At 34.2% G+C, this 25,398-nt stretch overlaps 6 protein-coding genes across 14 annotated transcripts; 4 read left to right on the top strand and 2 right to left on the bottom strand.

Annotated features, from left to right (window-relative positions):
* The first annotated feature begins 799 nt into the window (after positions 1-799).
* Positions 800-2,190, top strand: LOC105280916 (transmembrane protein 60). The gene is made up of 2 exons (XM_011341783.3): positions 800-1,176; positions 1,895-2,190. Exons 1-2 carry the CDS (start codon positions 967-969, stop codon positions 2,069-2,071), a joined length of 387 nt encoding a protein of 128 aa, XP_011340085.1. The 5' UTR covers positions 800-966; the 3' UTR covers positions 2,072-2,190.
* Positions 1,978-4,170, top strand: LOC105280917. 2 transcript variants are annotated; one of them, XM_011341785.2, is made up of 5 exons: positions 1,978-2,113; positions 3,155-3,403; positions 3,532-3,666; positions 3,737-3,842; positions 3,939-4,170. In XM_011341785.2, the coding sequence occupies exons 2-5, from the start codon at positions 3,161-3,163 to the stop codon at positions 4,097-4,099; spliced, it is 645 nt and encodes a 214-aa protein (XP_011340087.1). In that variant the 5' UTR covers positions 1,978-2,113; positions 3,155-3,160; the 3' UTR covers positions 4,100-4,170. The 2 variants fall into 2 exon arrangements, with proteins under 2 accessions (XP_011340087.1, XP_011340086.1); XM_011341784.3 differs by lacking the exon at positions 1,978-2,113 and adding an exon at positions 2,462-2,756.
* On the bottom strand, positions 3,205-10,071 carry LOC105280918 (anaphase-promoting complex subunit 4). 5 transcript variants are annotated; one of them, XR_003407314.1, is made up of 13 exons: positions 9,853-10,071; positions 9,674-9,769; positions 9,252-9,506; positions 8,714-9,093; positions 8,428-8,628; positions 8,022-8,303; positions 7,731-7,954; positions 6,815-7,386; positions 6,226-6,712; positions 4,186-4,290; positions 3,937-4,102; positions 3,513-3,697; positions 3,205-3,347 (listed from the first exon to the last, which is right to left on the bottom strand). XR_003407314.1 is itself a non-coding variant. In XM_026974183.1 (11 exons), exons 4-10 carry the CDS (start codon positions 9,355-9,357, stop codon positions 6,270-6,272), a joined length of 2,208 nt encoding a protein of 735 aa, XP_026829984.1. In that variant the 5' UTR covers positions 9,358-9,396; positions 9,445-9,506; positions 9,674-9,769; positions 9,853-10,070; the 3' UTR covers positions 3,205-3,347; positions 6,226-6,269. The 5 variants fall into 5 exon arrangements, 3 of the variants coding, with proteins under 3 accessions (XP_026829984.1, XP_026829983.1, XP_011340088.2); XR_003407315.1 differs by lacking the exons at positions 3,937-4,102; positions 4,186-4,290 and having other exon boundaries at positions 9,853-10,070; XM_026974183.1 differs by lacking the exons at positions 3,513-3,697; positions 3,937-4,102; positions 4,186-4,290 and having other exon boundaries at positions 9,252-9,396; positions 9,445-9,506; positions 9,853-10,070.
* Positions 10,072-10,315: 244 nt separating this feature from the next.
* LOC113563090 (putative nuclease HARBI1) lies at positions 10,316-12,044 on the top strand. Its single transcript, XM_026974199.1, is given in 3 exon segments — positions 10,316-10,781; positions 10,863-11,097; positions 11,182-12,044. Coding segments are annotated over 3 exon segments (1,125 nt in total). The 5' UTR covers positions 10,316-10,458; the 3' UTR covers positions 11,749-12,044.
* Positions 11,864-18,522, bottom strand: LOC113561446. Of its 4 annotated transcripts, none has more exons than XM_026974220.1 (4): positions 17,271-18,522; positions 12,879-13,059; positions 12,552-12,790; positions 11,864-12,461 (listed from the first exon to the last, which is right to left on the bottom strand). In XM_026974220.1, exons 2-4 carry the CDS (start codon positions 13,001-13,003, stop codon positions 12,262-12,264), a joined length of 564 nt encoding a protein of 187 aa, XP_026830021.1. In that variant the 5' UTR covers positions 13,004-13,059; positions 17,271-18,522; the 3' UTR covers positions 11,864-12,261. The 4 variants fall into 4 exon arrangements, with proteins under 4 accessions (XP_026830021.1, XP_026830018.1, XP_026830015.1 ...); XM_026974217.1 differs by lacking the exon at positions 17,271-18,522 and adding an exon at positions 13,890-14,268; XM_026974214.1 differs by lacking the exon at positions 17,271-18,522 and adding an exon at positions 13,623-13,832 and having other exon boundaries at positions 12,585-12,790.
* On the top strand, positions 16,618-19,392 carry LOC105275124 (52 kDa repressor of the inhibitor of the protein kinase). The gene is given in 5 exon segments (XM_026972859.1): positions 16,618-16,718; positions 17,009-17,085; positions 17,088-17,246; positions 18,260-18,340; positions 18,428-19,392. Coding segments are annotated over 5 exon segments (804 nt in total). The 3' UTR covers positions 18,814-19,392.
* Positions 19,393-25,398: the final 6,006 nt, after the last annotated feature.

Genomic DNA, 25,398 nt, shown 5'->3' with positions numbered 1-25,398 from the left:
CAACTGCAATAGCTCCATGATCTCATGATGACGTTTTCTTGTACGAATGATACTATTGGCTGTGCCGATAAGAATCTGCTGAGTAGCCGCCGTTTTTCTGTAATATTTCAAGGATACAGTGTTGCAGTTGCTTAATGTATTCGAGCGTGTCTTGTTACAAGGACAAGGAATGTGTAACATATTATTATAAACTAGGGAAACGCCTGTCTACGCCAGGCGTTATCATTGTTGAAATTAAAGATTTCAAGAATTTTCCCATTACCTGGGGGTGAACCCCTATCACCATGCGACATTTGGTGTTTCTAGCATGTCGGGAAGTACCCAATCAATTCAACGACAGACAGAATAGGGATTTTATATGTATAGATATCCGCACGATAAAAAATGCTAATTTTTAATGCGATGAAATAGTATATAACTGCAGGTATAGTTTATTCTTTAGTCTTTATCTTATTCTTAATTAGAATTTAATCATCAAGATATAATTATTTTAACGTATACATACGCATGTACATACGTGTACACACACAATTATAAAAACGCTTGAAATAAAGTTATAAAAAATTGTTACGTTTGCTGACTCAAAAGTATTGGGCTGTAACATTGTAGAAAAATATTATAAATATATTATAAATTTATAAAAATATAAATATTTTTAGAGCCTTTGGTTGTCATAATTTATGTGGACCATTGTATATGTTTTTTTATGTGACCTTATTAAAATTGGAGAAGTAGATAAAGAAGAATTTGATGAAGATAGGAATGAGCCGTAGAGAAACGTCGCGAGTCGTATCTTTCAATTATTGGTGACTCCGTCGATAAAACAGCATGACTAAGGATAATGTCTCATGCTGTTGACTCGCGAGAGGTTAGAACTGTCAAAACATCTCGTTTTTCGTACATGAATGCCTGATCTTCTTCGGAGTCGCGTTCGCGTGTGTTATTACCTTTAAATAGAAGTCTTCCATGGCGGTTCTGCATCGTGCATTATTCACGTGGTTCAATTTACTGATATTTCTAATCTTGCTCGTTCTGAGACTCGATCAAAGGATACAATGGAATTGGTTCATCATTTTCATTCCGATGTGGCTCTACGACAACATTCTTCTCATCTACATAGTCTTCAACATGATTTCGCACTGCAAAAATGGACGTGTTAATAGCCTATATCGAAATGTGAGTATATCTGAACATTGTGCGAACCTTATTATCTAACATTTCAGCAAAACATTTTTCTACAGCTACAGCATTTTTCTTCAGCAAAACATATTTTGGTTTGTTCTTGTGCATACATGCATAATTAAATTACATTAAATTATAATTATAAAACATTTAATAGGAATATAGAAGACAGAAAGAAAGCGAGAGGATATCATATAGAAGACAGAGAGGAACCTGAGAGCGACCACGCTGCCGTTTACGCCCATATTTTTGCATTGAGAAATTTGAGAAATACAACACCGAATGTGAACTTACATTCCATTTAACATGCACATGATCTTTTGTCATTATAAAATCATGTGCATGTGCATGTTAAATGGAATGTAAGTTCACATTCGGTGTTGTATTTCTCAAATTTCTCAATGCAAAAATATGGGCGTAAACGGCAGCGTGGTCGCTCTCAGGTTCCTCTCTGTAGAAGAAATGTCTAAAAGAACAATAATCAATTCCCAATTTTATCCAAGAAAGAAAATAAGAAAACTTAAAGTTTCAATGTATTATAATAATGAAAATTAAATTTAGTTAAATTAAATTAAAATTATAAGACATTTAATAGGAATGTAGAAGACAGGAAATGTCTAAAAGGACAATAATCAATTCCCAATTTTATCTAAGAAAGAAAATAAGAAAATTTAAAGTTTCAATGTATTATAAGAATAAAAAAATGTTTCAGACATGGTACATGATAGCTGTGCTCCTGAAACTGTGCGCTCAAATCTTGGTCTGCCTAAAACTGGAAGCTCCGCACTGGTCACTACCAACCAAAGTGGTATTGGCACCGTTCTGGCTACTTCTTCCTGCATTGGCAGTAGACGTTTTCATTCACTTGATATATCAGTCCAGATACTGACAATGGATGAGCTCCAACTTATTTCAAATTTCCTAAAGAAATGTATGTATCATGATATATCAATAAGAATTGACAAATATATGTTATATGTGTCCAATAATTAGATGGTTGAATGCTGCTATGCTTATTGTTCTTATAAATTGTTTACTCCTCGTTCTAACATTATTGCTGAACAACAGTATGGATTGTCGTATTTATAATTACATGAAAAATATATGAATATTTCGTGTACCTATTACTTTAAATCAAACATATAACACCATCAAGAGCCTTTCTACAAGATAAACAGTACATTCCCTCATAGCAGAATCTGAAAACACGCATTATGAAGTACAGTAACTCTACTATAAATAGTATTGCACAAGGCCAAATAGGACAAGAGTTAAAAATAAATAATTTCGTGGCGGTACTCGTAGAAACTTCTCGCGAGAGTGAATGAAAGAAAAGGGAAGCAGTGTAAAATTACTAATTTATGTTAATGTTCCGTGAACATTCATCCGTGAATACAATTATATAGCCAAGTTAGAAGCAATAAGCAACTGCACGTAAGAGTCCGTTTTACGGTTATACAACATTTAGTCGGGATGGTGTTCTAAGGCTAGCATTGTGCATTGGGTAATTATTGCGACAACCATCTGTGAAGAACAAACTGGTTTTGCAGCATTAGCAGCTGTGGAAAAAAAAGGTGAATAATGTAATTAGAATGTAATTATGGGATATGAGAGAGAGAGAGAGAGAGGAGGGGAAAGATAGTAACATCTGACAGTGTGCTAACATTGGTCTCGGTGGGATGTGTAGTAATATGCTGAACACATTTGTAAAACTTTCGGATTTTTTTGAGTGTATATTCTTATTTTATCTTATATAATTTATACATAAAAATATACGTTATCTCTAGCTTTTTTTAAATAAATTGCGATATAGTGAACGCATCGGTTTTTAAACATAAATTTTCGAACAAATCAACATAGAAAAAGACATACAATCCCGCTAGAATCCCTTGTAATCTGGGATATTCTCTATCATTATATTTAATGACTTTTTTTAAAATTTGTACTTTTGTAAACAGAACATTATTTTCAGGTAACAATGTGGCTTTTTATACTTTTTTATTCATTATTTCTTTTACAAAAGTCTGAAACTGCAAGCGATATAGTAACAGTAAAAGAAGTGACGGCTGGTCACTTGGCTGAACTGCCCTGCTTAAGCATTGACGAACATCACCGTTTTATGTTTTGGCAATTTGGGAATAATGATGTTATTGGCCCAGGAAATCCTTCAAACGAAAAGAAATATAATTATGAGGTGTTGACTGGCACACTTAAAATCAAAGTAAGGGTTTTTGAAAATATCAATATGTTTTCTTAAACAGCAATTCATTTATACAACTGTCTCAATAAATATATAATGTTATATATCATAATTAGATTTATAATATTACATTAATGATCTTTTTATAGGGCGTATCCACGGCGGAATCTGGATTTTACAAGTGTGTTTCTCGAGGCTTACTCGACGATTCTCAACTCAGAATCCATTCCATTGAATTAATAGTTAAAAGTGATTGGGAACAAGTCTGGGAATCTGATTTTGAGGTAACTCCTGTCCTAATTTGTACAAGGATAACTGCAATATTACATTTTATTAAAATATTGTTTTCTTTAGACAAACTTATTGCGGGGTATGAGTGCTGTTATGGTACTAGTGGTTGCTATAGCCGTCGTTCTTTTAATTATCACTGTTAAGAGAAGGAAAAATCAAAGATTCTTCGGTAAATTTTCTATAGAAATTAATAATTAATGTAAAAAAATATATTCGTGTAAATATATTCGTGTAATCAGACATGATCTTTTAATAATTCTTACAGATTTGGAAGAGTCCAGAGAAAGTTCTCCAGCACGTTATACGTCGAATAATACACCTGGTGTTTCGTCAGGCATCGAAAATGTTGGGATCGATAATACTGCCCTCGACATTGATTTTCCCAAAGTATTTAAACAAATGCACAATGAACAGGCAATGCAATAGGTTCTAATTATAATAGATCAATTGTACATTAGTGTATTATATATTATGTAAATATAAAATGTTCGTAAAAATTCCTGAAAAAATACCTTAGATTTTACTTTTAGATCAGATTGTGTTTAACACGTTGGGTGTCGCATTTTCACTTTCCATTCATTTTCATTCCATGAGTTATTTATGAAACATTTATAAGACTACAAAAATAATTAAGAAGAAGAAAGAGTAATATATTATAATATACGTTATACAGATTGTTTCAGAAATAGGTGGCCAAACTTTAAGATTATATTCTATTCGCTGTAAGGATGAAAAAAAGGTCATATCAACATAAGTCCGGAAATGTTTCCTTTCCAAGTTATAAACATTTTTTATTTACAACAAACTTTGGTAAAAGGACATTTTCATTAAAGAAATTGCTGGAAATACTTCAGATTGGCGTTCCATAGATTGTTGAAGATATTCAAAACTTCCTGCAATATTATTTCGTATTTTGTCACACAAAGCGATAATACAATTTAGTACGTCCACAGTAGCAACACGAGTATCATAAATGAGAATCTTAAAATGTCCCTAGGAATTTTTGAACGTTTTTGACAATCCATGAAACTTCGATATGGCTTGCATTGATGCGAAAAGAAATTATTTTCTGCATCAATGCAATGAGAAACGTTTTTTTTATCAAAGTTTGTTGTAAATAAAAAGTGTTCATAACTTGGAAAGGAAGCATTTCCGGATCTATGTCGATATGACTTTTTTTCATCCTTACTGTGAGTAGAATATAATCTTAAAGTTTGGTTATCTATTTCTGAAACACCCTGTATAATGTATAATATAAAAACAAAATTTTTTTAGTTATTTTTTATGAGTTTTTTGCACTACACATAACAATTATGTATTAGCGAATGATATTATGAAATATTTCATGGTAATGTTTTTTCTTATATGAAATTATCAAAACGGTCTGAATGGAAAGTTCAGCGTGAGTCACCGATGGCATTCAATGTGTTAAATATGTACTTTTATAATATATTAATATCTTATTTTATTAATCGCGTGTTTTAAATTTAACTTTTAATAAGATTTTAGATATAATATATTTCAAAAACATAATACAGCAAATCACTGTACAACATGATGCTTATAATAAGTATTTGTGTAACATGATGACGGAAAAATTGCAGCAGTGTTCGTCTAACGCGGCAAATCAGCTCCATATAAATATAATGAAATACAACTAATCCTTATGATACGTATCTAAGATATTTGCAGACATAAACTTGCTTCTTTACGATGAAATGATCAAGGTCACTATAGCAAAGTTCTCACATTTGATGGTTTTTGTGGTTTAGTGTTGAATTGTGATATAGTCTATTTATATGCACTTTAATAATATAAATAGTAAATAATTTGAAATCAATATCAGTTACTGAGTAGAGAGTACTGAGATGTTATGTTAGTTTCACTGTTCATACTTTAATCGTTGATTTTATGCCAAACACTACTACCGTGTCTCTTGATACACGCTTCTCATAAATAAAGGTTTACTTTCAAAATGTGTATATACTCTTTCATTTTTCAACGAAAATGTTAAGAAACATTATTATTGTATAGATCAGTTTCATCATTACTGTACTTGCTATATATTGAAATATTATATCGTAACATATACTGCGTATCTGTACTAATAGTCATCCCTTATCATGAGAAAGTTTAAGAGAACGTATCGACACATATGGCGATGTATCGAGCGGGGTAGAAGACTACGGATAGCGCGCATATGAAGTTGTTTTCATCTATTTTTCAACAATCCATCTTTTGCAATGTGACATTGTTATACACGATTGGATTCGGCATGAAATATTTTTTCATTAGCCAAAACAAAATTTTTATATTAAAAAGAAAAATGATAAATAGTAAGGATATGTTAAATATCACATTTTCAAAAAACCTGGATATTATAATAATAGATAATATATAATAATAAATCAAAGTCGAACTTTAGGACAAATAATATATATATATATATATATATATATTGATATGACTTAAAACTTTTTAGTTAACAAATCATTATCCATGTTTTTTTAAATAGATTTATATAAAAATTTTTATACATACATTACACATACCTGAAATATATCTCCTATCTGTATTGCTTTAAGTCTTTACTGTATTAATAGTATTCTTGCAAGTTGCTCCTCGTTATTTCCGTAGAGAAGTTTACGCTAGGCGTGGTATCCATCATATTATCCAAAAGTCGTGCTTCCTCTTCGTCATCGTCTTCCTCATCCTCTGGTTCGGCTTCAGTCTCAAGTAATCGAATTTTCCTATTATTTTCATTCAGAATGGCAGCTACTTTTCGGGGACCACTGACCGCTAATCGTCTAGCGGATATTCCTTGAAACGGTCTCGGCCACGTCCCACCAATGACATCGGTTAAATAAACTACTGCCGTATTGTCATCTCGGTACTCAACGATCGGTATATCACGCAATGGCACTTGTATCAGCGACGATGTACGAATTTGTTTGTTTAACGTAAGTAAACTGAGATAATCTTGTGAATAAAATTGCAAATCCGCTATTGTGATATCGCAGCTTTCTCTTGGGTGTTCTCCTAAATGTAAAAGATATGCATTAAAAAATATTATTGAATTATATTCTATAATAAACATGTAAGTCTCAAGTCTTACGATCGTTCCAGGGGTGTACTACCAACCTTGTTTGTGATCTAAATTTATCGTGATCACTTTTGAACTGAGGAAGGTAGATTCCGTAGATACGTATTCGATGTTGCAAAGCTTCAGAAATTTGCTATCGGTATTACTCATGGCTAGCAGAAGACTTCGTTCACTCGCTACAATTTGCGAACATACGAGGGATGCGTATGATGGTAACGAAGTCGAGATCATTACAAAGTGATCGAGCAGGCCCTGATACGCTTTTGCAAAGACATTCTCTATCGCGGTGATCAATTTCGCATAGGACTGCAGTAAGGACAAGTTAAAATCCTGCTTTATTACGTGTGCGTAATTGTGCAGGCAATTATTCGTATTGAGCATAGCCGCCCATTCACTTCCCTCCGGAGTCAAACGAGTCTGCAAATTCTCATGGCGCAGATATTGCCCTAATTTTTCTAGATTTACAGCTGCTCTGCTATCTACCGTTGGCACAGTCTTGTCGAAGCCATTTAGAAATTCAGCAATAAACATTAATTCCTGCTGACTTACGCGACTCACTTCTGATGGTACTCTTTCATCCGTCAGTTGAAGAATAGCTACGTATAACCATCTATAATAATAATAATAAATAAAACAATAACATACAAATAATAAATTAACTAATTGTTTAATTTCTAATTTATACATGCATACACACACATACACATATATTAGAGACACAAATTACTTCGATGATTCTTTTTTTGAAGAAATTGAGCTTTCATTACAGAAAAATAATAAACGTGTTAATCTTCGAAATATTGGCTATTATTTTGTATCATTTTCGAAAAAAAGAAAGAAAATAAAGAGTATATTTTTTCAAAAAAAGCATCATATAAATTTGCGCCCCTAATACACACACACACGCGCGCACACACACACACACACACACGCGCGTACATATATATTCCATACCGAAAGAACGCCTTATAATTGCGCATACTTTGGTCTATAACTTGCTCGATCTCATATAATTTAGCCAGGAAAGCCTCGGACTCATTAATGGCGTTAGTTACAAGTGTCTCGTCATGTAGCCCCAATGCCTCATACGTGCCGCCCACTCTACTCAATCCTCTCAACTCGGCTAATTGATAAATTAGAGCCATACCAACGCTAGTTAAATTTTTCGAGACTAGTTTCTGTAAAAATACTCAGTTTAACATACTCGAAACGTACGTCGCAGCTTTTACATACTTCTTACGATACCTGTATGTTACTGTAACACATTTCAATACTATGCCCAAATTTCTTCAAGCCCTTCTCAGTGAGATCCCGAAGTAGAAAATTTTCCAAGTTCTTTGAAGGTATGCCGATCATCAGTAATTCCAAGAAATCTGCAGCCATTCCACCGGGTGGATTTGCTTCCGCATATCGCGTGAGTTTCTCATCCATTTCAAGAAGTATCGTTTCCCAGGCTTCAGAAGTAGCCATTAAGGTACGTGAGAGGTAGTCCTTCAAACATTCTACGTTGGCTTGAATCTGCGCCACCTGAACGAAAATAGGCTTTGATGATTCAATATCATTCTTTAATATCATCTAGCGTGCGTAATACTTTACTGTAATTTCTGACATCTTTACTACAAATGTGATTGCAAAATTGTATGTAAGATACCTTGAGGAATGCCGTGTTTTTTTCGAACAATGAACAAGATACTCTGGTTATTTTGATACAATCATTATCCTTCCACGTGATCCATATTGGATCACCAGATCCACCTGTGATCTGTAAAATTGGTCCATGGCCTACATTTATAGTGCTACAATAGAACATACCAAAGATGTACATCAGTACTACACCATTTTTTTGACCAATCTGCAACAAGCATACACAGTTGTGATATTCTTATCACATAGCTGTAAGTGTCATATTGACAATAATTATCTCTTATGATACATACAAAAAGCATGTCTAAGGTATTGGACAGGAATTCCTTGCGCTCCGGTTCTGTGCTGTAACTTCTAATTAAACTGGGCAGGGCTGGCAAGTAATCACCAGTGGGTATATTAGCCCTATCACTCGTCAATGTACTTTCGTGTTCCATATTGGACAGCGACAACCACTTGATGCACGCAATTGTATCGCCTGTCGGCAATTTTGTTTTATGAATGACATTTTTAGTTTCGATATCGATGAGATAGAGCAAGTTTGAGATCTCATAGGACACTGCGAGAAGCTTTCCATCTGGTCTCCATGCTAAATGTGCGTTGACATCGGATTCATCCGGTGGACTCAGTAACCATACTCTTTGCCACGTGAGCCTATGAAGGACAACTTCACCTGTAATATTTTACATAATGATAACAGAGTCCTCTAAAAACTGCCTAAGTGATTAAAAAGAAAAAAAAAACAAATGAATATAGTTATCACACTTTAACTAAAAATTACAAAGTCTTAACAAAGTTATTTGAACAAACTGCTTTTCAATAAAAACTAACCTTTCACATTACTAATTGCTAAAAGATCCATTTTTGGTGACCATAGCATTATCGTTACTTCTGCAGGAAGTTGACGTTCCTCTAGTTGTCTTATAGTACCAGCCATGGTTTTAATTTCTTTTTGCTAAATATTGTAATAAAAAATCTAAATTCTCCTCTATAGAAATTCTTGTTTAATATGTATCTAAACTACCTGCGTTTTTATATTGCCAATATTTATCCGTATTTACACCTGGTATCACTGGATCGACGTACCTAAAAAGAAAAAGTTCTGTATAATTCAATGTTAAATATCATACTATTTGAAAGTAAAAATTTATCTATTTCGCTATTGCGAAATAAATTAGTATTACTTATAAATAAAAAGTTCTTCCGTTTATGGTATAAAATTGTATTATTTGGAAATGAAAACTATTACTCACCAGAGTTATAAATGTTTCATACATTTCGAGTTGACAGTTTTTTAATGTATTGTATATTTTAATGAAAATACGAATGCGAAAAAGAACATCGTCGCTCTTAAATAGAAAAAAAGTTATGTGTTTAAAACTTTTTTTTTGGGGGGGGGGTTAGTATATCCCGCGTGAGCTATGGCACATACATATACATCTCGCCTCTGTTTTAATATACGCTGCGCTTGCCAATTATATAATTCTTCCAGTTTTCATAAGAAACTCATAAACGACTCTCAAAGTACTTAATTCCTCTTTTCGTAACCAGCTCCACACACAATCCGGACTACTTGCTCCAACTTCATTCAATTTCATGTGCAAATCTTTTCTAATATCATCATACTTGGAGCATACAAACACAAGATAGTTGATGTCCGCCGTTTCATAGCCGCAACTACATCTGGCGGATGCCACTATATTCTTTCTTGCCAAAGAATGGTTGAGGTTATAGTGATTGGATCACAGCTTTGACCAGAGAGAAGCCTGAGAGCGGTCACGCTCGCGTTTTAACTGTTTAGGGCGGATTCACACCTTGGCAGAATAACAGAAAGCAGAAAAGCAGAAGCCAATCAGAACTCGCGCTGGTAGTCGACAGTTTCTGCTTTCTGCTTTTCTGTTATTCTGTTTATTCACATTGATCTTTCCTATAACGTGACTATAACCTGTTTCCTGTAACCTGAGTTCCGTGAATTTTATTTTTAATGTTAAGAATAATTACATATTAAAATTTAAGTGTCTGGAAATATATTAAAACAATGGAAGAATATCATAATAATAAATATCGTAGGTTTTTCTTCACATTATATGCCTATTTATTATTGAAACGTCGAAGAATATTAAAAAGACGTACTGTTTGGGTACGAAGTATATTCAATGAAAAACAAAGAGACGAAGTTGGTGCACAAAGACTTATTAAAGAAATGCGTTTGACGCAACCTACTAAATTTGTGAACTATTTCCGAATGACACCAGAACAATTTGACTGTTTACTTGGTCTCATTGGACCATATATAACGAAGCAAGAAACTATACTTCGTACACCTATACCAGCAATAACAAGACTTGCTGTGACATTACGGTAAGAAAACTTATTAAAGATATATTAATTATTTATTAACCTATATATTACTTATAATATTTAATAAATTGCTATTTGCAGCTATCTTGCACGTGGGGATAGCATGGTATCACTTAGTTATTAGTTTCGAATAGGCTAAAGTACAGTATCGAATATAATATTAGAGACTACTACAGCAATTTGGAATATTTTACAACCAATTGTCCTTAAACAACCAAGAGAAAATGACTGGAAGAGAATAGCTAACAAATTTAACAATATGTGGAATTTTGTTAATTGTATTGGAGCGATAGACGGGAAACATATTGTTATTCAGGTAAATAAATATGTTTTTATATTTGTTGGTCACTCATATAAATAAATATTTATTATCGCTAATTAAATAAATATAATATTTTAGGCACCTGCTCATTCTGGTTCTACATTTTATAATTATCAAGCAAGTCATAGTATAGTATTGTTGGCTATCTGTGATGCAAATTACTCTTTTACTCTTGTCGATATTGGAGCAGAAGGGCGCCAGAGCGATGAAGGAATATTTCAAAGAAGTGACATTGGCATTGCTTTTGAAAATAATCTATTAAATGTGCCTCCTCCTGAAAATATTTCAGAGAATTGTATTTTACCATTTGTTTTGGTGGGAGATGAAGCGTTCGCATTAAAAACATACATGATGCGGCCATTTTCTCGCAAATCTCTGACTTATGAAAGAAGAATCTTTAATTATCGATTAAGTCAAGCACGGCATATAATTGAAAGCGCATTTGGTATTTTAGCATCTCGATGGCGAATATTCCGTAAACCAATTATAGCATCTTTGAAGACTGTCGATAATATTATTAAGGCATCGATTTGTCTTCATAATTTTTTAATAAAGAATGAGTTAAGGAGACCCGTGAATGAACGACGATATATGTTTGATAGAATGGAATACAATGAACATGGAGCTGTGAGAAATATTGCCTAACATCGATGTAAATGAACAACGTAATGCTGTAACAATAAGAAATAAATTTGTTAATTATTTCATGAATGAAGAAGCGGTATTTTGGCAATACGAAGCTGTTCAGAATAATAACATGTAACATAAACATGACTTTATTTAAAAAAACATGTACATGTTAAGAAAACATTGTTTTATTAATAAACTTATGTATGTAGATAATGTATGTATCCATGTGCAAAACTGAATGTAAAAGAATAAGAGTATTTTGTATAACATTTTTATCTGTACTAAACGTTCTAAAATAAATATTATAATCTTAAAAAAAGGAACATATTTTTCGTCTATTAAACTAATAAAATAAAATAAAATGTAATATTCAACAATTAAGTACATTTGTTATAGTTATAAACTAAACACATAATAAATTCTTTAATCACATAACGAAAACTAAAAATTATTTTTTTAATATTATTAATAATATTGCTATATATTTCTTAATATTATTATAATAAAAACAATATATTTTTGAATCTTTTAAAACTTATCATGGAGTAACTGTATTATTTCCATTTCAGCTGATAATCTGCTTTTCAGATCTAGCTTCCGTAAAGTATCTGCAATGCTGCGACAAAATAGATCTATCGAGTCTGTTGCTGCAGGTGGTGTTGGTTCTTTTAATATTGCAAGTCCACGTAATAATTCATCTTCGATGGTGGAAAATCGTCGGACGTGTTCTAAAATAGAAAAAACAACATATAATTACAAATTATTATCATTAATATTAATTTAAAAGATTAAAAAATTTGGATTTTTAAAGCCTGTACTTGATGATTTGGTAAAATTATGACTTGCGGAACTTGTCAATGAGGAAGATGATGAAGACTGAGAAATCGTTTCGGATGATGAAAAATCAGCTGTAGGTGATGTAAGCGGAGATTGAACCTGAGTAGTACATGACGGAAGCAGATTGTCAACGTGAGAAGTTTTTATTTGTGAAGTATTATAATTTGATGATGAAGTAAGCGGCTGTGATTTTATATTAAAACATATATTCGATACATGCCTAAAATAAATTATAAAATAGGAATTAGTTTCTCATTTAACATCAATTTTTTAACATCAATTCTAATGTTAATCAAAATATAACTTACTTTTGCTGTTCCATACTATCATCTAAAAATGACATTAATTTATAATATTTATAGTTTGGATGTTTTTTGGTTGCCGCAGATGATCCACTGCGTGGTTTTTTTTTCATATCACTTCGAATCCTCATATATCGATCACATTGAATTTTCCAGCGTCTTTTTAATTCTTCGACTGGTATCTGGCCTATATAAAATTATAATAATAATCATTTTAATAGTCACACATTGTGTGTGAACACAAGGTGAACAAACTTTCTGTGATAGCTTTCATAGCTTGTCTGATAACATAATAAAATCTAAATGAAAATTTTCAAACATCATACTTTATTATTATTAGTCTTTTAGTCTATTTAAATAGTCTAAATTGATTAGTTGACCACTAATAAAGTGCTAGTGCACATTATTCATAAGTTTTATTCATACATGTTTATTGTATTTGTTATATGTACAGGGTGGGGAAAAATTATTGGTCAAGCTTTCGCCAGTCGATTCTACTCGTCGAGATAGCCAACATTGCATCATAAACCTGGTGCCGCAAAATTAACTTTCAAGGTCATTTTCAATGTCAAATTTTTTATTGGCTTAGTCGATTCTACTCGTCAAGCTGAACAAAAGTCTCAAAGGGACCATATGCCGGAAATCAATATTTCATAGAGAAATCTTCGTTTGAAGTTTTTAGAAGCCAAAAAATTTCGTAAAATTAATTGTGATGAATGTAAAATCTGCTTAATCTACTCTTAACGCTACCCAGGAACAACGAAGTGGGCGTGGTAGATTTTTGTTCCCTTCGGGGTATCTTGGTACCCAGTAACATTTCAACGGCTGTTGGTTCTTTAAAGCAACGGTCATTTGCCTCGGAGAGGAATAATATATCGCTCCATAAGACATTCCGTTACTTGTGCTTAAGAAGTTTTCCATCCATATCCAGACCTTTTTCGTGATTATTAGAAGACCGCCGCTGATCTTGAATCAATTTTCAGTGTAAAATTAAAAAAAATTGTTTTAATTTTTTACCAAATTTTTTCTAAGAATAACGTTGCTGTAGCATGCCTCGACGTGGTAGCCGTGGTGGTCGTGATCGGGCGCTTCGGGATGGGCGTGACCAACGTCTAATGCTTCAAGCAATTGATCGTGCTCATGGTAATTACACACGAGCACGAGCTCTTTATGCTAGTTGGTTGCGACGCCAAGCTAATGGCAGACCATTACGTCCAGGGTCCGTGCCTGATCGTCGAGAATTTCAACGACTCGATGAACGATTACATGATCAGGAGCAAATGAATTTTGCAGGTGCTGGCCACCGTAGGACAGGTCGTCCTCGTGTGTCTTGGAGAATTGAGGAACGTGTGATTGCTTTAGCTCGAACTTATCCTGTCATGGGATCACGACGCATAGGCGCGCGAGTAGAGGTTGATCATAAAACAGTCTTGCGCATTCTCCGTGAGGAAGGCCTACGACCCTACAAAGTGCAGGTAGTGCATGAGTTACGACCTGGTGATCGCATAGCTCCTCTTCGTTTTTGTCGGTGGATGCTTCGCAAGATCCGAAGATATCGGCACTTTCTGAAAAATATAGTGTTCACTGATGAATCCAGTTTTTCCAGCACTTCCATTTTGAACCGGCAAAATGTTCGTATCTGGCGCAGACGCAATCCACACGCAATGGTCCAAAGAGTTCAGCAGGGCCGTTTTTCAGTCAATGTTTGGGCAGGGATACTCGGGAATGATTATATTGCTCCTGTGTTTCTCTCAAACCGATTGTCAAGCGTTGAGTATTTGCGGTTTCTACGTCATACTCTCCTGAATCGACTGCGACGTATGGTTCCGAGGAATGCCCGTAATCGAATTTTTTTATGCATGACGGTGCTCCACCACATTTCGGCAGGCAAGTCCGCGCTTTTTTACAACGAGTTTTTGGAACTCGATGGATCAGTCGTAATTCTGCGCCACACTTATGGCCCGCCCGTTCACCTGACCTGAACCCTCTGGACTTTTATTTCTGGGGAGCTCTGAAAGCCATTGTTTATGGGTCAAGCAGGGCTTTAAGGACAGCTCAGGATTTACGAGATCGCATTGAAGAGGCGGTTGCTACTTTAGCACGAAATCGAGCTGTGCTCCGTAGAGTGCGAGATAATTTGGTGGAGAGACTCCAAGCTTGCATTGATAACTATTTATTATTGTGAATTTTAGAAAATGACATACGACTTTTCTTTTCAGTTGGACCCAATCTACCACCCTCTTTCGGGATAGAAGTTACTTATCGGACACCCTGTATATATATAATAAGAAAGTTATATTTATGTTTTTTTCACATACCAATTTCTTTTACAGTAATGATACTTCGAAAAATGATAATTATCTGTTTTTAGGATCTCTTCAGTTCCCGAACTTTTGCGGAAAGATAGAAGCAGAAAGCAGAATGTACTGTCGACTACCAGCGCGAGTTCTGATTGGCTTCTGCTTTTCTGTTTTCTGCTATTCTGCCAAGGTGTGAATTCACCCTAACGTCTCAAACGTGGACATTGAAGTGATTGAAGTGATTCTGTCTTTATTGCTCACTGAATATTGAATAAAGATAGAATGACGCCGCGAGCGTTGGGAGCGTCAAGTGGAATGCATATGTCCACGTTTGAGGCGTTACAGTTAAAACGCGAGCGTGACCGCTCTCAGGCTTCTCTCTGCTTTGACATATAACCATGGACTGCTAGTTGGCCTTTTTATGCTGTAATCAACATCACGAGCGCCGCCATAGGTTAAGTGGCAAATTCTGGTACCTCAATAACAAATTGTGAATTCACATCAGTTCACATGCAGACATGCAGTAGGAAATCTACGTTCGTAGGTTAATGTGCTAGTATAATATATACGCGTAAACGTTAAAATACGCAAGACAAACATTAAAATGTTTGTCTATTATTGTATACAAGGGTGCAAGCTACAACATAAAATAAATTTGAGACGCGAGAGTTTTCCTCCAAACTGGCACAATAAATTATAGAATCCTTAATAACGTACATAAAGAACGTTTACATAAGAACTTAAAATTATATAGATGCATTTGAAGATTTGAAGATAAACAGAAGAAAATAGTAATTTAATTAACTGTGTTCGGATTTACTCTATTCGCAATTTCTGCTCGCGTTATTGAATTAGAAAATAAAGTTGTTATTAGCATTATACGAGAGATATATCACGTATCTTTTGTGCGAGGATTATACGAGAGATATCACATATCTGGATAGAAATGTGTGGATGCAATCTATGTACCACCTCTCATCTACAAATTTTGGTCGCGCTGAAATAATTCATACGAGAGAGGATTAACGTATCCATCCGCAATGCAAGGATTAATCGAGTGAAATAGCGGATCAGATCGAAATTTCATCATCGTCATCGGCATTTTGAATTCGGCATATTCTATTATTATTCTTTCATTCTATCTTTGTCTTCTTTCCTGTTTTACCATTGCAATCTGATTTTGAGTTTCGATTTTTTGCCATTTAACCTATGGTGGCGCGCGTGATGTTGATTACACGGAAGCATAGGAAAAGTCGGAGTAACTGGCAGTCCATGGTTATATAGTCAAAGGATCACAGAATAATCACAGTATAAGTATATACAGTAGCGACAGTGCTAGCAAATCGGCGAATTGATTTCCTTCTGCGCATGCGTTGGCTGCACAGCTAATAATATGGCGGACTGTCATACATGCGTTCATACATTATTGATATTACATTGACAACATGAGTGCAAGGGGTGGCAATTCTTGTGCGTTTGCTTCATGCAAAAATAGTAGCAGAGAAACAAAACTTATAAGCTTTTTCCGATTTCCAAAGAATGAAAGGTACGTTAAGGTTACGCTACAAATCATCCCAGATAACAAGGTGACGTCTTAATGACGTCTAATAACGTCTTAATAACGTCATTTGACGTCACCTTGCTACTTGGGATGAATCACAAAATATATACATAATAATATTTAGAGATCTTAAGAGCTTTTAAATAATTAGTTGTAATTATTGTGGTTCTTCATTATATTCTTCATTATGTTCTTCATTATATTCTTAGCATGAGATATATGAAATTCTGCACTTCTTTAATTATATGAATAAGTATGAATAAAAAACGTTTTAGAAGTAAGCTTTGGGTAGAAGCTTGTGGACGTCAGGATTTAATAAACAAAACATCTGAGCAACTATATAAAAACTATCGTGCTGTGCTTTGCATTTTTCACAAGAAATGTTCTTGAATGATCTACGAAACCGGCTTCAATCAAATGCTGTTCCTGTAAGAGAGCATAATATACAAAAACAGGAAGCTACTTCAAGCAATGCAATACCTCAATCAAATTATCAAGAACCATTAGAAGTAGGCAAGTTATTGAATAAAGCGTTACTAGTGTTTCGTGATACCGGAACCGCCCAGCGTTGAGCGCGAGACTGTGCTCTCGGAGCCCTGATGATTCCAAGCGGATGGAGGAAGAGGTAGTTGCAGGTTGAGAGAGAACTCTTGTGTACTCAACGGTCAGTTTATTATCACTGCAATTCGTGCACCATGTCAGTCAGGTCGTAAGTTCAAACTAGGCGCAGATCGGAGATCTTCCACATTTGCAGCGCCGGATCGGCGACGCGGCGGATATCTTGATCGCGTCGGTTTCGGGCGTGCTTTCACGCGTGCACCGACACACGAGGTGGCAGTTCGTCAAAGACACAGAATAGAAATGTTATGCAGCGGCGAATCGATGACGCGCGCCTGACGAGCTCTCAGACGCGTCGGACGTCGAAATGAGAGAGCGGCTCAACGGCGAAGCGAGTTGAGAGTTGGCCGACACTGGAATTGGTTCGATTCGTGAGGTGATTCAAAAGCAGATCGATCTTTACGCGAGTGCTGACAAAGCTCTAATATCGTTCCCGAGACCTCGCTTTCCTTTGAATCCCTCAGATAATTCGACTAACACGGTGACAACAAGGCTTCGGACGTTAGGCTCTTGATCTATACGTGTCTAAAAACTCGAGTCAATGTCGCGGACAGCCAGCGGATCGGCTAGCTCCATTGTTTCGAGTCGATCGAGTTCGCGAAAATAACTTATTTGTCGCGTTCTTACATGAAAACAAGCGAGCTCGAGAACTGTCTGAAGATATCGAATAACGACGGATTAAATTAAGATTCAATAATTGTAATTCGGAACAACTAGTATCATTGTTATTGTATGATATTTTCTCTTTACATCCTTTCTCTCTTCCCTCCGCTTCACACACACACACACACACACGCGCGCGCGCACGCACGCACGCACGCACCCCTTTCTTACCTATATTTATTCCAATCGTTATCATTTATGGTATAAAAAGTAATTTTACGTTTGTTTTAATGTGTTTTTGAAAGGTTCAGACATTCCCTTGCTGGATTATTTAGAAGCTAGCACTTCAAGTTATGTTGCAAATACAGAAATACAAAACGAAAGAGGTAAATTGTATTAAATAGAAAGTATGATTATGAACTTGCATACAATGTTATATTTATTTACAAATGCAAAATTAACAATGATTGCAGAGAGTCAGGAAACACAAACAGATTTAACTCTATCAAGAAATTCACCTCGGAAACAATTATTAAAGAGAAGAATTGTAATGCTGCAAAGGAAAATTTACAGATTGCAGAAAAAAGAAATAAACAAGAATAAGGTTGAGATGGAGGACTCTTCCATTGAACATTACTTTAATTTAACAGATCACTTTCTGCCACCATCTGTTGCAAAATTTGTTAAAAATCAAGCTCTTCTACATCAGCAATCGAAAAAAGATAGAAAATATACCGCAGAGTATAAAGAATTCTGTTTGAACATATACTTTTGCAATGCTAAATGCTATGATTTATTGAGCGAAACATTTTACTTACCAACGAAACGAACCTTACAACGCATGATAAGTAATTTTTAAATTGTACCGGGCCTGCATGACTTTCTATTTGATGCGTTACGGAAGAAAATAAGCACATTTGTAATTTCCTCCGACACATATTGCATTTTATGCATTGATGAAGCATCATTGAAAGCAAGTTTATTTTACAATATCAGTAGAGATGAAGTAATAGGATTTGAAGATGTCGGAAATGGCAAGTCTTTCTCTCCTTCATGCAATGTTGCTGTATTAATGATTAGAGGTATGTGTAGATCATGGAAGCAACCTTTAGGCTATTATTTCCTACACTCTACATTTCCAGCTGATCAACTTAAACTTATAATCACTGAGGCAATTAGTAAGTTGCAAGGAATTGGATTGAAAGTAGTTGCGCTAATTACAGATATGGGTAGTAACTTCATACAAACAGCAAAGCTGTTAAAGGTTACTGAGTCTCCATATTTTATTATTAACAATAAACACATTGCTTATTTTTTTGATCCTCCACATCTACAAAAAGCTTGTAGAAATAATTTTTTAAATAACGTAATAATTGCAAATGGCAAACAAATATCTTGGACTCACATAGAACAACTGTATGCAATAAACAGTAAAAAAGAAAATCGATTGGCACCAAAACTCACTGATTCACATATGCGACCTACTAATTTTGAACGCATGAAAGTTCGGTATGCCGTACAAGTTTTAAGTGCATCTGTGGCTTCAGCTTTAAAAACACTTGTAACGCTAGATCTTTTACCAACCGATGCACTTGCTACAAGTGAATTTATTGAAATTATGGACAATGTGTTTGATATGTTTAATTCATCCAGTGTAAATAGTAAAAAACAACATAAAAGAGCTTTTACCTGTTCAAAATCTCAAGAAGCTTTTTTTTTATCAGTAAAAACGTATTTATCTAATATAAAAATATATAATAAAGCAAATAAAGATATTACTAGTAAAGTAAAAGCTTTTGACAAGTGGATTCACAATATTAACAGTTTGTTTCATTTATGGTCTTATTTGAAAGAAAACGCTTCAGATATTAAATTTGTACTTATGCGGAGATTTAATCAAGATCCAATAGAAAATTTATTAGGAAGAATAAGGTCTTTAAATGGTAACGCGCACAACCCAACGCCAATACAATTTTATTTTACATTTAGGAAGGTTTTTGCAATGAACTATTGTAATGCTGCAAAGGGAAATTGTGCCGAGGACTATGATGACATATTAACTGCATTGAAAAACTATACAGAAAAAAATCCTGTTATCCAACACGAAATACAGGAACAAAATTCAATCTTACTAGATACTCATGATTATCGTACCATGGATGTGACAGAACAAAATACCTTTCGATTTATTTGTGGTTATCTTATGCGTAAATGTATTGATAAACATTCTTGTGATGTTTGCTTAACGTATGCAAAATAATATATTGATTTAGACAGTACATCAATTTATTGTTTTCTTCGAGCATATAACTCTACTGAAGAAAATCTCTATGGTAGTTTATTTATGCCAAACGACGAATTTCTTGCATATATAAAACAGTTAGAATATTGTTTCTTTAACAATATTAAAGAGTTAATGGTACAACAAAATATTATTCATAAGTTAATATCTATTTGCAGTAATATTGAATTTAGTCATCCTTGTTCACAATTTCCATTACAGTATTTAATTAAATTATATTGTAGAGTCAGGTTATTTTATACTTTGAAATTTATAAACAGAACATTTAAATCGCAAGCAGGTCACAAAAAAATGATAATTTTAAACCACAATTAAATATGTCTTACTATTTATTTCATATATTTGCTCTTGCAATTTATTATTTTTATTATAAATGTTCTGTTTTTGTTATGTTCTCTATATTACATGTATATGTTCTGTTATATAAATATATATATATATATATCTTATTTATCCTATTTTTCTTATTATTGCAAGCTCTAACAACCTATCTCTAACAACCTATGATGCCTATCATAGACCAAGTTTACACGGCAACGTTAATCGGGTTTAATAACATCCGTAGTTCTAAAACTGTCCAATTACAACTATTCTCCTGAAGAATGGAATGACTGTGATTGGCCAACCTTATAACTACGGATGTTATTAAACCCGATTAACGTTGCCGTGTAATGCCACTCATACTTACATTTTTTCACTTTACTTTCTGTTAATTCATAACTTTAATTTAATTAACTTTAATTTCTGTTAATTCATTTGCTTGTTTGTTGGGTTTAACTGGTATTAACTCCTAACACCACAGCCTACACTTAATTACTCCAAGGTGAAAATAACATGCACCACTGGTTCCACCACTGGTTATTAATTGCAATTCTTATTAATTAGTAATAATTTATTTAATATTATTTTAGGATAGCACTTCTTGATATTTCCAAAGATGTGTTTCATCAACAAAAACACAGTTATGACTATTGCTACACAATGCAAAAATCAATTCGTAATATGACTCCGGATAAAATATGTAAGTTATTTATATGTTATAACATAAGTCATCATTATTTCAGATAATACTAATGAAATAATAATGGTTCCAATTTATTGAAATGAAATAATAATGTTTATTTATTTCAATGTCATGCCATCCTATACTATCAATAAACTGTTCTTTCTACCATCATGTTATAAATATTGTTTTATAATTTTATTCACATTCCTGAAATATGCTGATATTAAAACAAACAATAAACCTGCATTATTCTACTTTATCTGATTTAAACATAAAAATTCCTTCGCGCGAGACACTACTGCGTTTCTTAATATCGTTCAAATTAAGCGCTCGCACAGCCTTCAACATGGTTGATCATCACGTGACCGAATACGGCTACATCAAAGGAACCGACAGCTACTGTCGCTACTGTATGTAGTTACACTGTGGTATAATGATATACAGTAGGGACAAAGAGCGTCGGCACCTTTGATCTTTTTCAGCCGATCCGCCATGTCTTCGGGCGGCAAGTAGCGTATCAATAATATTAGAAACCACCGCTATCAGCAAATATTTTTAATGTGTTTTCTTAAAAAAAATTACATATTTTATAAATACATAAGTAATGCATACCTTTCTTTCTCTTTTGGAAAGCGAAAAAATGATATATTATCACTGTGAATCATTGTGAAAACAATTTTGCACCGCACACACTCGATGTATTCTCTTAGACATTGTTTTAAACAAAAGCACAAAACAAACAATACAATACAATATGCGAATTTTTATGTTTGGTTATGTTTCTCTATCTATATGTGATCACAGTTACGGAGATAATGTGCGTTCTTTACTTTGAACGGGATTGGAAGCCGCCCAAGAACATGGCCGCTTGGGATGCGCAAGCAAATCTGCGCGGCTGACTCGAAAACGGGTGCTTGTCCCTACTGTATATCCTTATACTGTGATTGGATCTCAATCGATTAAGTGTCACAATAAATCGACGACGCTCATTCATTCCATAGAACCAGGGCTTATACTCATCTTCTCGGAAAAAGTTGTCAAAATAAAACCGTCCTTTAAATGTTTCCTGAGCTTTAACTTCTTGGATAATGCACTTAAATAACTCTTCTTTAAAGTCGCTCCTCAAATCCCTAAAAGGGACCTTCAACTCTTGGCTTTCCGCCTCCATCGTCGCCTCTTTAGCTAAACTATCGGCAACTTCATTGCCATATATTCCCTTGTGTGCAGGTACCCAGCCGAGAACAATTTTCTTGTTATCTATTTGTAGTCGCTCCGACAATTCAAAATACACAATCTTCTAATTTCCAACACATATGGATTCATATAAACCGTAATCTGATTATTATCCAATGCTTGCAAAACACTTTGCGAATCAGTTAAAATTAATATACTCGAAAATAATTGCTGGTTTTGAACGAACATCAGAGCTTTAGCTATGGCACATGCTTCCGCTGTAAAAATAGATGTAGATCTATTTAAACTCATATAATATCCCATTTCCTCATTACTTATGTAAAATGCACTACCTGTTGCAATATTCTCTGTAATTTTAGAACCATCCATGTAAATAATATAAGTATCCTGTTCTAGCGCGAACTTTTCGAAAAACGATCTTAAAAAACTATCCGCATTTATTTTTTCATGTCGCTGAACATTAAATTCTTTTCCAATATCAAAATCAACAGTAATTTGCCTAGTTAACCACCAATATTGTGTATGAAAGACTTCATAACCCTGAGAACAATAAAGTCTTTCCCGTAATCTAGCACACTTTCTCCAAGACTCTGCAATTATAGAGCTCTTTCTCCATGGGCAATTGAGCCTATTCCTTTCTTCAAGCGAGGTAAAGTTACTTATATCCTGTTTTAAAGAATCATCTCCCGCAGCAATTATTTTACTTATAAAATTCCGTGCTAGCAATATAGCTCTATCCCGAATAGTCATTACTTTCGCTTCTGCAACTATAACATTAGTAGGAGTACTAATCCGGAAACCCAAAGCAGATCTTAAACCCATCCATTTGTGCCCGTTCTACTTTCAAACAATTAGCATCGTATACATTAGAAACATATATAAAAGAGCTATAATCTATAATTAAACGGACCAGACTTTTATACAAAAGCAATGAAGTATTTACTTCCATTCCACGGGTAACTTTATTAACATATCTCAACATAGAGTTTGCTTTAATAACTTTGTCTTTAATATACTAGCTGAGATTGTTTAGTAAAGCTCAATTTACTATCCAACCATACTCCCAAAAATTTTACTTCCTTACTTATCCCTATTACTTTATCAACACATTTTATTTTCACCCTGTTATCAACAATACCATCTATATTAAATTCTACTATTGTCGTTTTCTGAGGCTGCAGCGCCAAACCTAACTTACAAAGCTGTTCATTAATTCGAACCAAAGCTTCTTCTATAAACTTCCTTCTACGTACTTTATCAGGGTCACTATAGTAAATACCAACATCATCAGCAAATTGCACGTCATGCACGGAAGGTGGCAATCTGCCATGATCTTATTCGTGTATAAAGCGTACAAGAGCGGACTCAAAACCGCACCTTGTGGCAAACCCTTATGCACACTACGAAAAATAAATTCATCTTCGCCGATGATAAACTTAACCGATCTACCATACATCCAACTATTAATAAACTTTAACAACCCAACCGGACACTTGTCATTTTTTAAACCTTGAATTAAAGCCGAGTATTGCACGTTATCATATGCCGCATTCACATCCAAAAAAGCAGCCAAAATATTTCTACGCGAATAAAAAGCCGACTTAATATTGACTACTAATTGAGTAATGTTCTCAACGCAGGACCTGCCTTTCCGAAAACCCCGCTGGTTAATATTAATCTTTCTCTCTTTTTCTGCCCACCAACTCAATCTCTCAATAACTTATACGCTCTAAACGTTTGCCAAAACACGACAAAGAAATAGATCGGACTCGTTCTTTATCCGCTTTGTCTATAAATATCACCTGATACTTCTTCCACGGTTCAGGTAAATTCGCATCTGTAAAAATGGAGTTGAAAATTCGAGTTATCAACGAAATATATTCCCTGGGTAACTTTTTTACCATAATATACTCAATACCGTCTAACCCTGGTGATGAATTTTTTCTAATCCGGTTAATCGCGCGAATTACCTCACATTCTTCGATATCCTTACTTAACCCTTTCAGCGGCAAACAGAATATCACTGTTTGTGCCCCTGGTGCACCCAAAAAACAGTAATCGGATTTTAAAGACACCTTGTATTTAGGGATTTTTTGGCTCGCGAAATATGAATTTGAGGTACAAAATTTCATAATTCAAAATGGCTGATCCAATATGGCGGTCAAAAATCAAAATCTATCTATTTGTTATGAAAACTGGTATCTAAAGGGTTTTTGAGCCGCTGAATACGAATTTGAGATACAAAATTTCATAATTCAAAATGGCGGATCCAATATGGTGGTCAAAACACCAAATCTATCTAAGAACAATTGAAAAACTGACAAGTATTTGTATCTTAGAATTGGGAACCCAAACTATCTTTGGAAAGATGCATCCAAAAACTTAGTCAGTGAAACAAGTTTTTATTTATTTTGTGCCACTTCATTGGGTTCGACATTTTGAATTTTGCAATTTTGTACCTCAAATTCAGCGATTGAAAAAATTCTTGGATACCAGTTTTCATAACACTCAGATAGATTTTGCTTTTTTGATAATATTGGATCCGCCATTTTGAATTTTGGAATTGTGATCTGAGATTCGTATTATCAGTCCCAAAAGCTCTTAGATATCAGATTTAATAACATTCCAAACAAATTTTGATTTTATTTGATCGCCATATTGGATCCGTCATTTTGAATTTTGAAATTTTGACTATGGATTAGTATTCAGCGACCCAAAAAGCTTTTGGGTACTAAGTTTTATGAAGATCGGCCCAATCAATCGAAAAAAATACAAGGACGCCATATGGCGTCAATGCCAACATGGACACATACATTTTTCGCGCCATATGGCATCAATGCCGCCGAAGGGGTTAAGGGTACATTTGCGGTTGCAGCGCTCAAAAATAGGTGGTTTTTCCGGAATTGTTTTTTCTTAAACTATAAACCTAATCGATATTTCAT

The sequence above is a fragment of the Ooceraea biroi genome, chromosome 1 (assembly GCF_003672135.1).
Source record: "Ooceraea biroi isolate clonal line C1 chromosome 1, Obir_v5.4, whole genome shotgun sequence".
Lineage (NCBI taxonomy): Eukaryota > Metazoa > Arthropoda > Insecta > Hymenoptera > Formicidae > Ooceraea > Ooceraea biroi.
Note: the sequence above shows the minus strand (reverse complement) of the source record. Positions and strands in the feature narration are given on the sequence as shown.

Bases quoted from the DNA above. Each gene is read 5' to 3' on its own strand.
- LOC113561446 (XM_026974213.1), bottom strand. From the start codon at position 13,689: ATGTTACTGGGTACCAAGATACCCCGAAGGGAACAAAAATCTACCACG. The intron at 13,060-13,622 runs GTAGCGTTAAGA...AATTTTATATAG, and splicing joins GCCCACTTCGTTGTTCCTGG to GCCAGATACCAGTCGAAGAA. The intron at 12,791-12,878 runs GTAAGTTATATT...AATTTATTTTAG, and splicing joins GATAGTATGGAACAGCAAAA to GCATGTATCGAATATATGTT.
- LOC105280917 (XM_011341785.2), top strand. From the start codon at position 3,161: ATGTGGCTTTTTATACTTTTTTATTCATTATTTCTTTTACAAAAGTCT. The intron at 3,404-3,531 runs GTAAGGGTTTTT...ATCTTTTTATAG, and splicing joins CTGGCACACTTAAAATCAAA to GGCGTATCCACGGCGGAATC. The intron at 3,667-3,736 runs GTAACTCCTGTC...TGTTTTCTTTAG, and splicing joins TCTGGGAATCTGATTTTGAG to ACAAACTTATTGCGGGGTAT.
- LOC105280918 (XM_011341786.3), bottom strand. From the start codon at position 9,357: ATGGCTGGTACTATAAGACAACTAGAGGAACGTCAACTTCCTGCAGAA. The intron at 8,629-8,713 runs GTATGTATCATA...TGCTTGTTGCAG, and splicing joins ATACCTTAGACATGCTTTTT to ATTGGTCAAAAAAATGGTGT. The intron at 7,387-7,730 runs GTATGGAATATA...TTATTATTATAG, and splicing joins AATTATAAGGCGTTCTTTCG to ATGGTTATACGTAGCTATTC.
- LOC105280916 (XM_011341783.3), top strand. From the start codon at position 967: ATGGCGGTTCTGCATCGTGCATTATTCACGTGGTTCAATTTACTGATA. The intron at 1,177-1,894 runs GTGAGTATATCT...AAAATGTTTCAG, and splicing joins TTAATAGCCTATATCGAAAT to ACATGGTACATGATAGCTGT.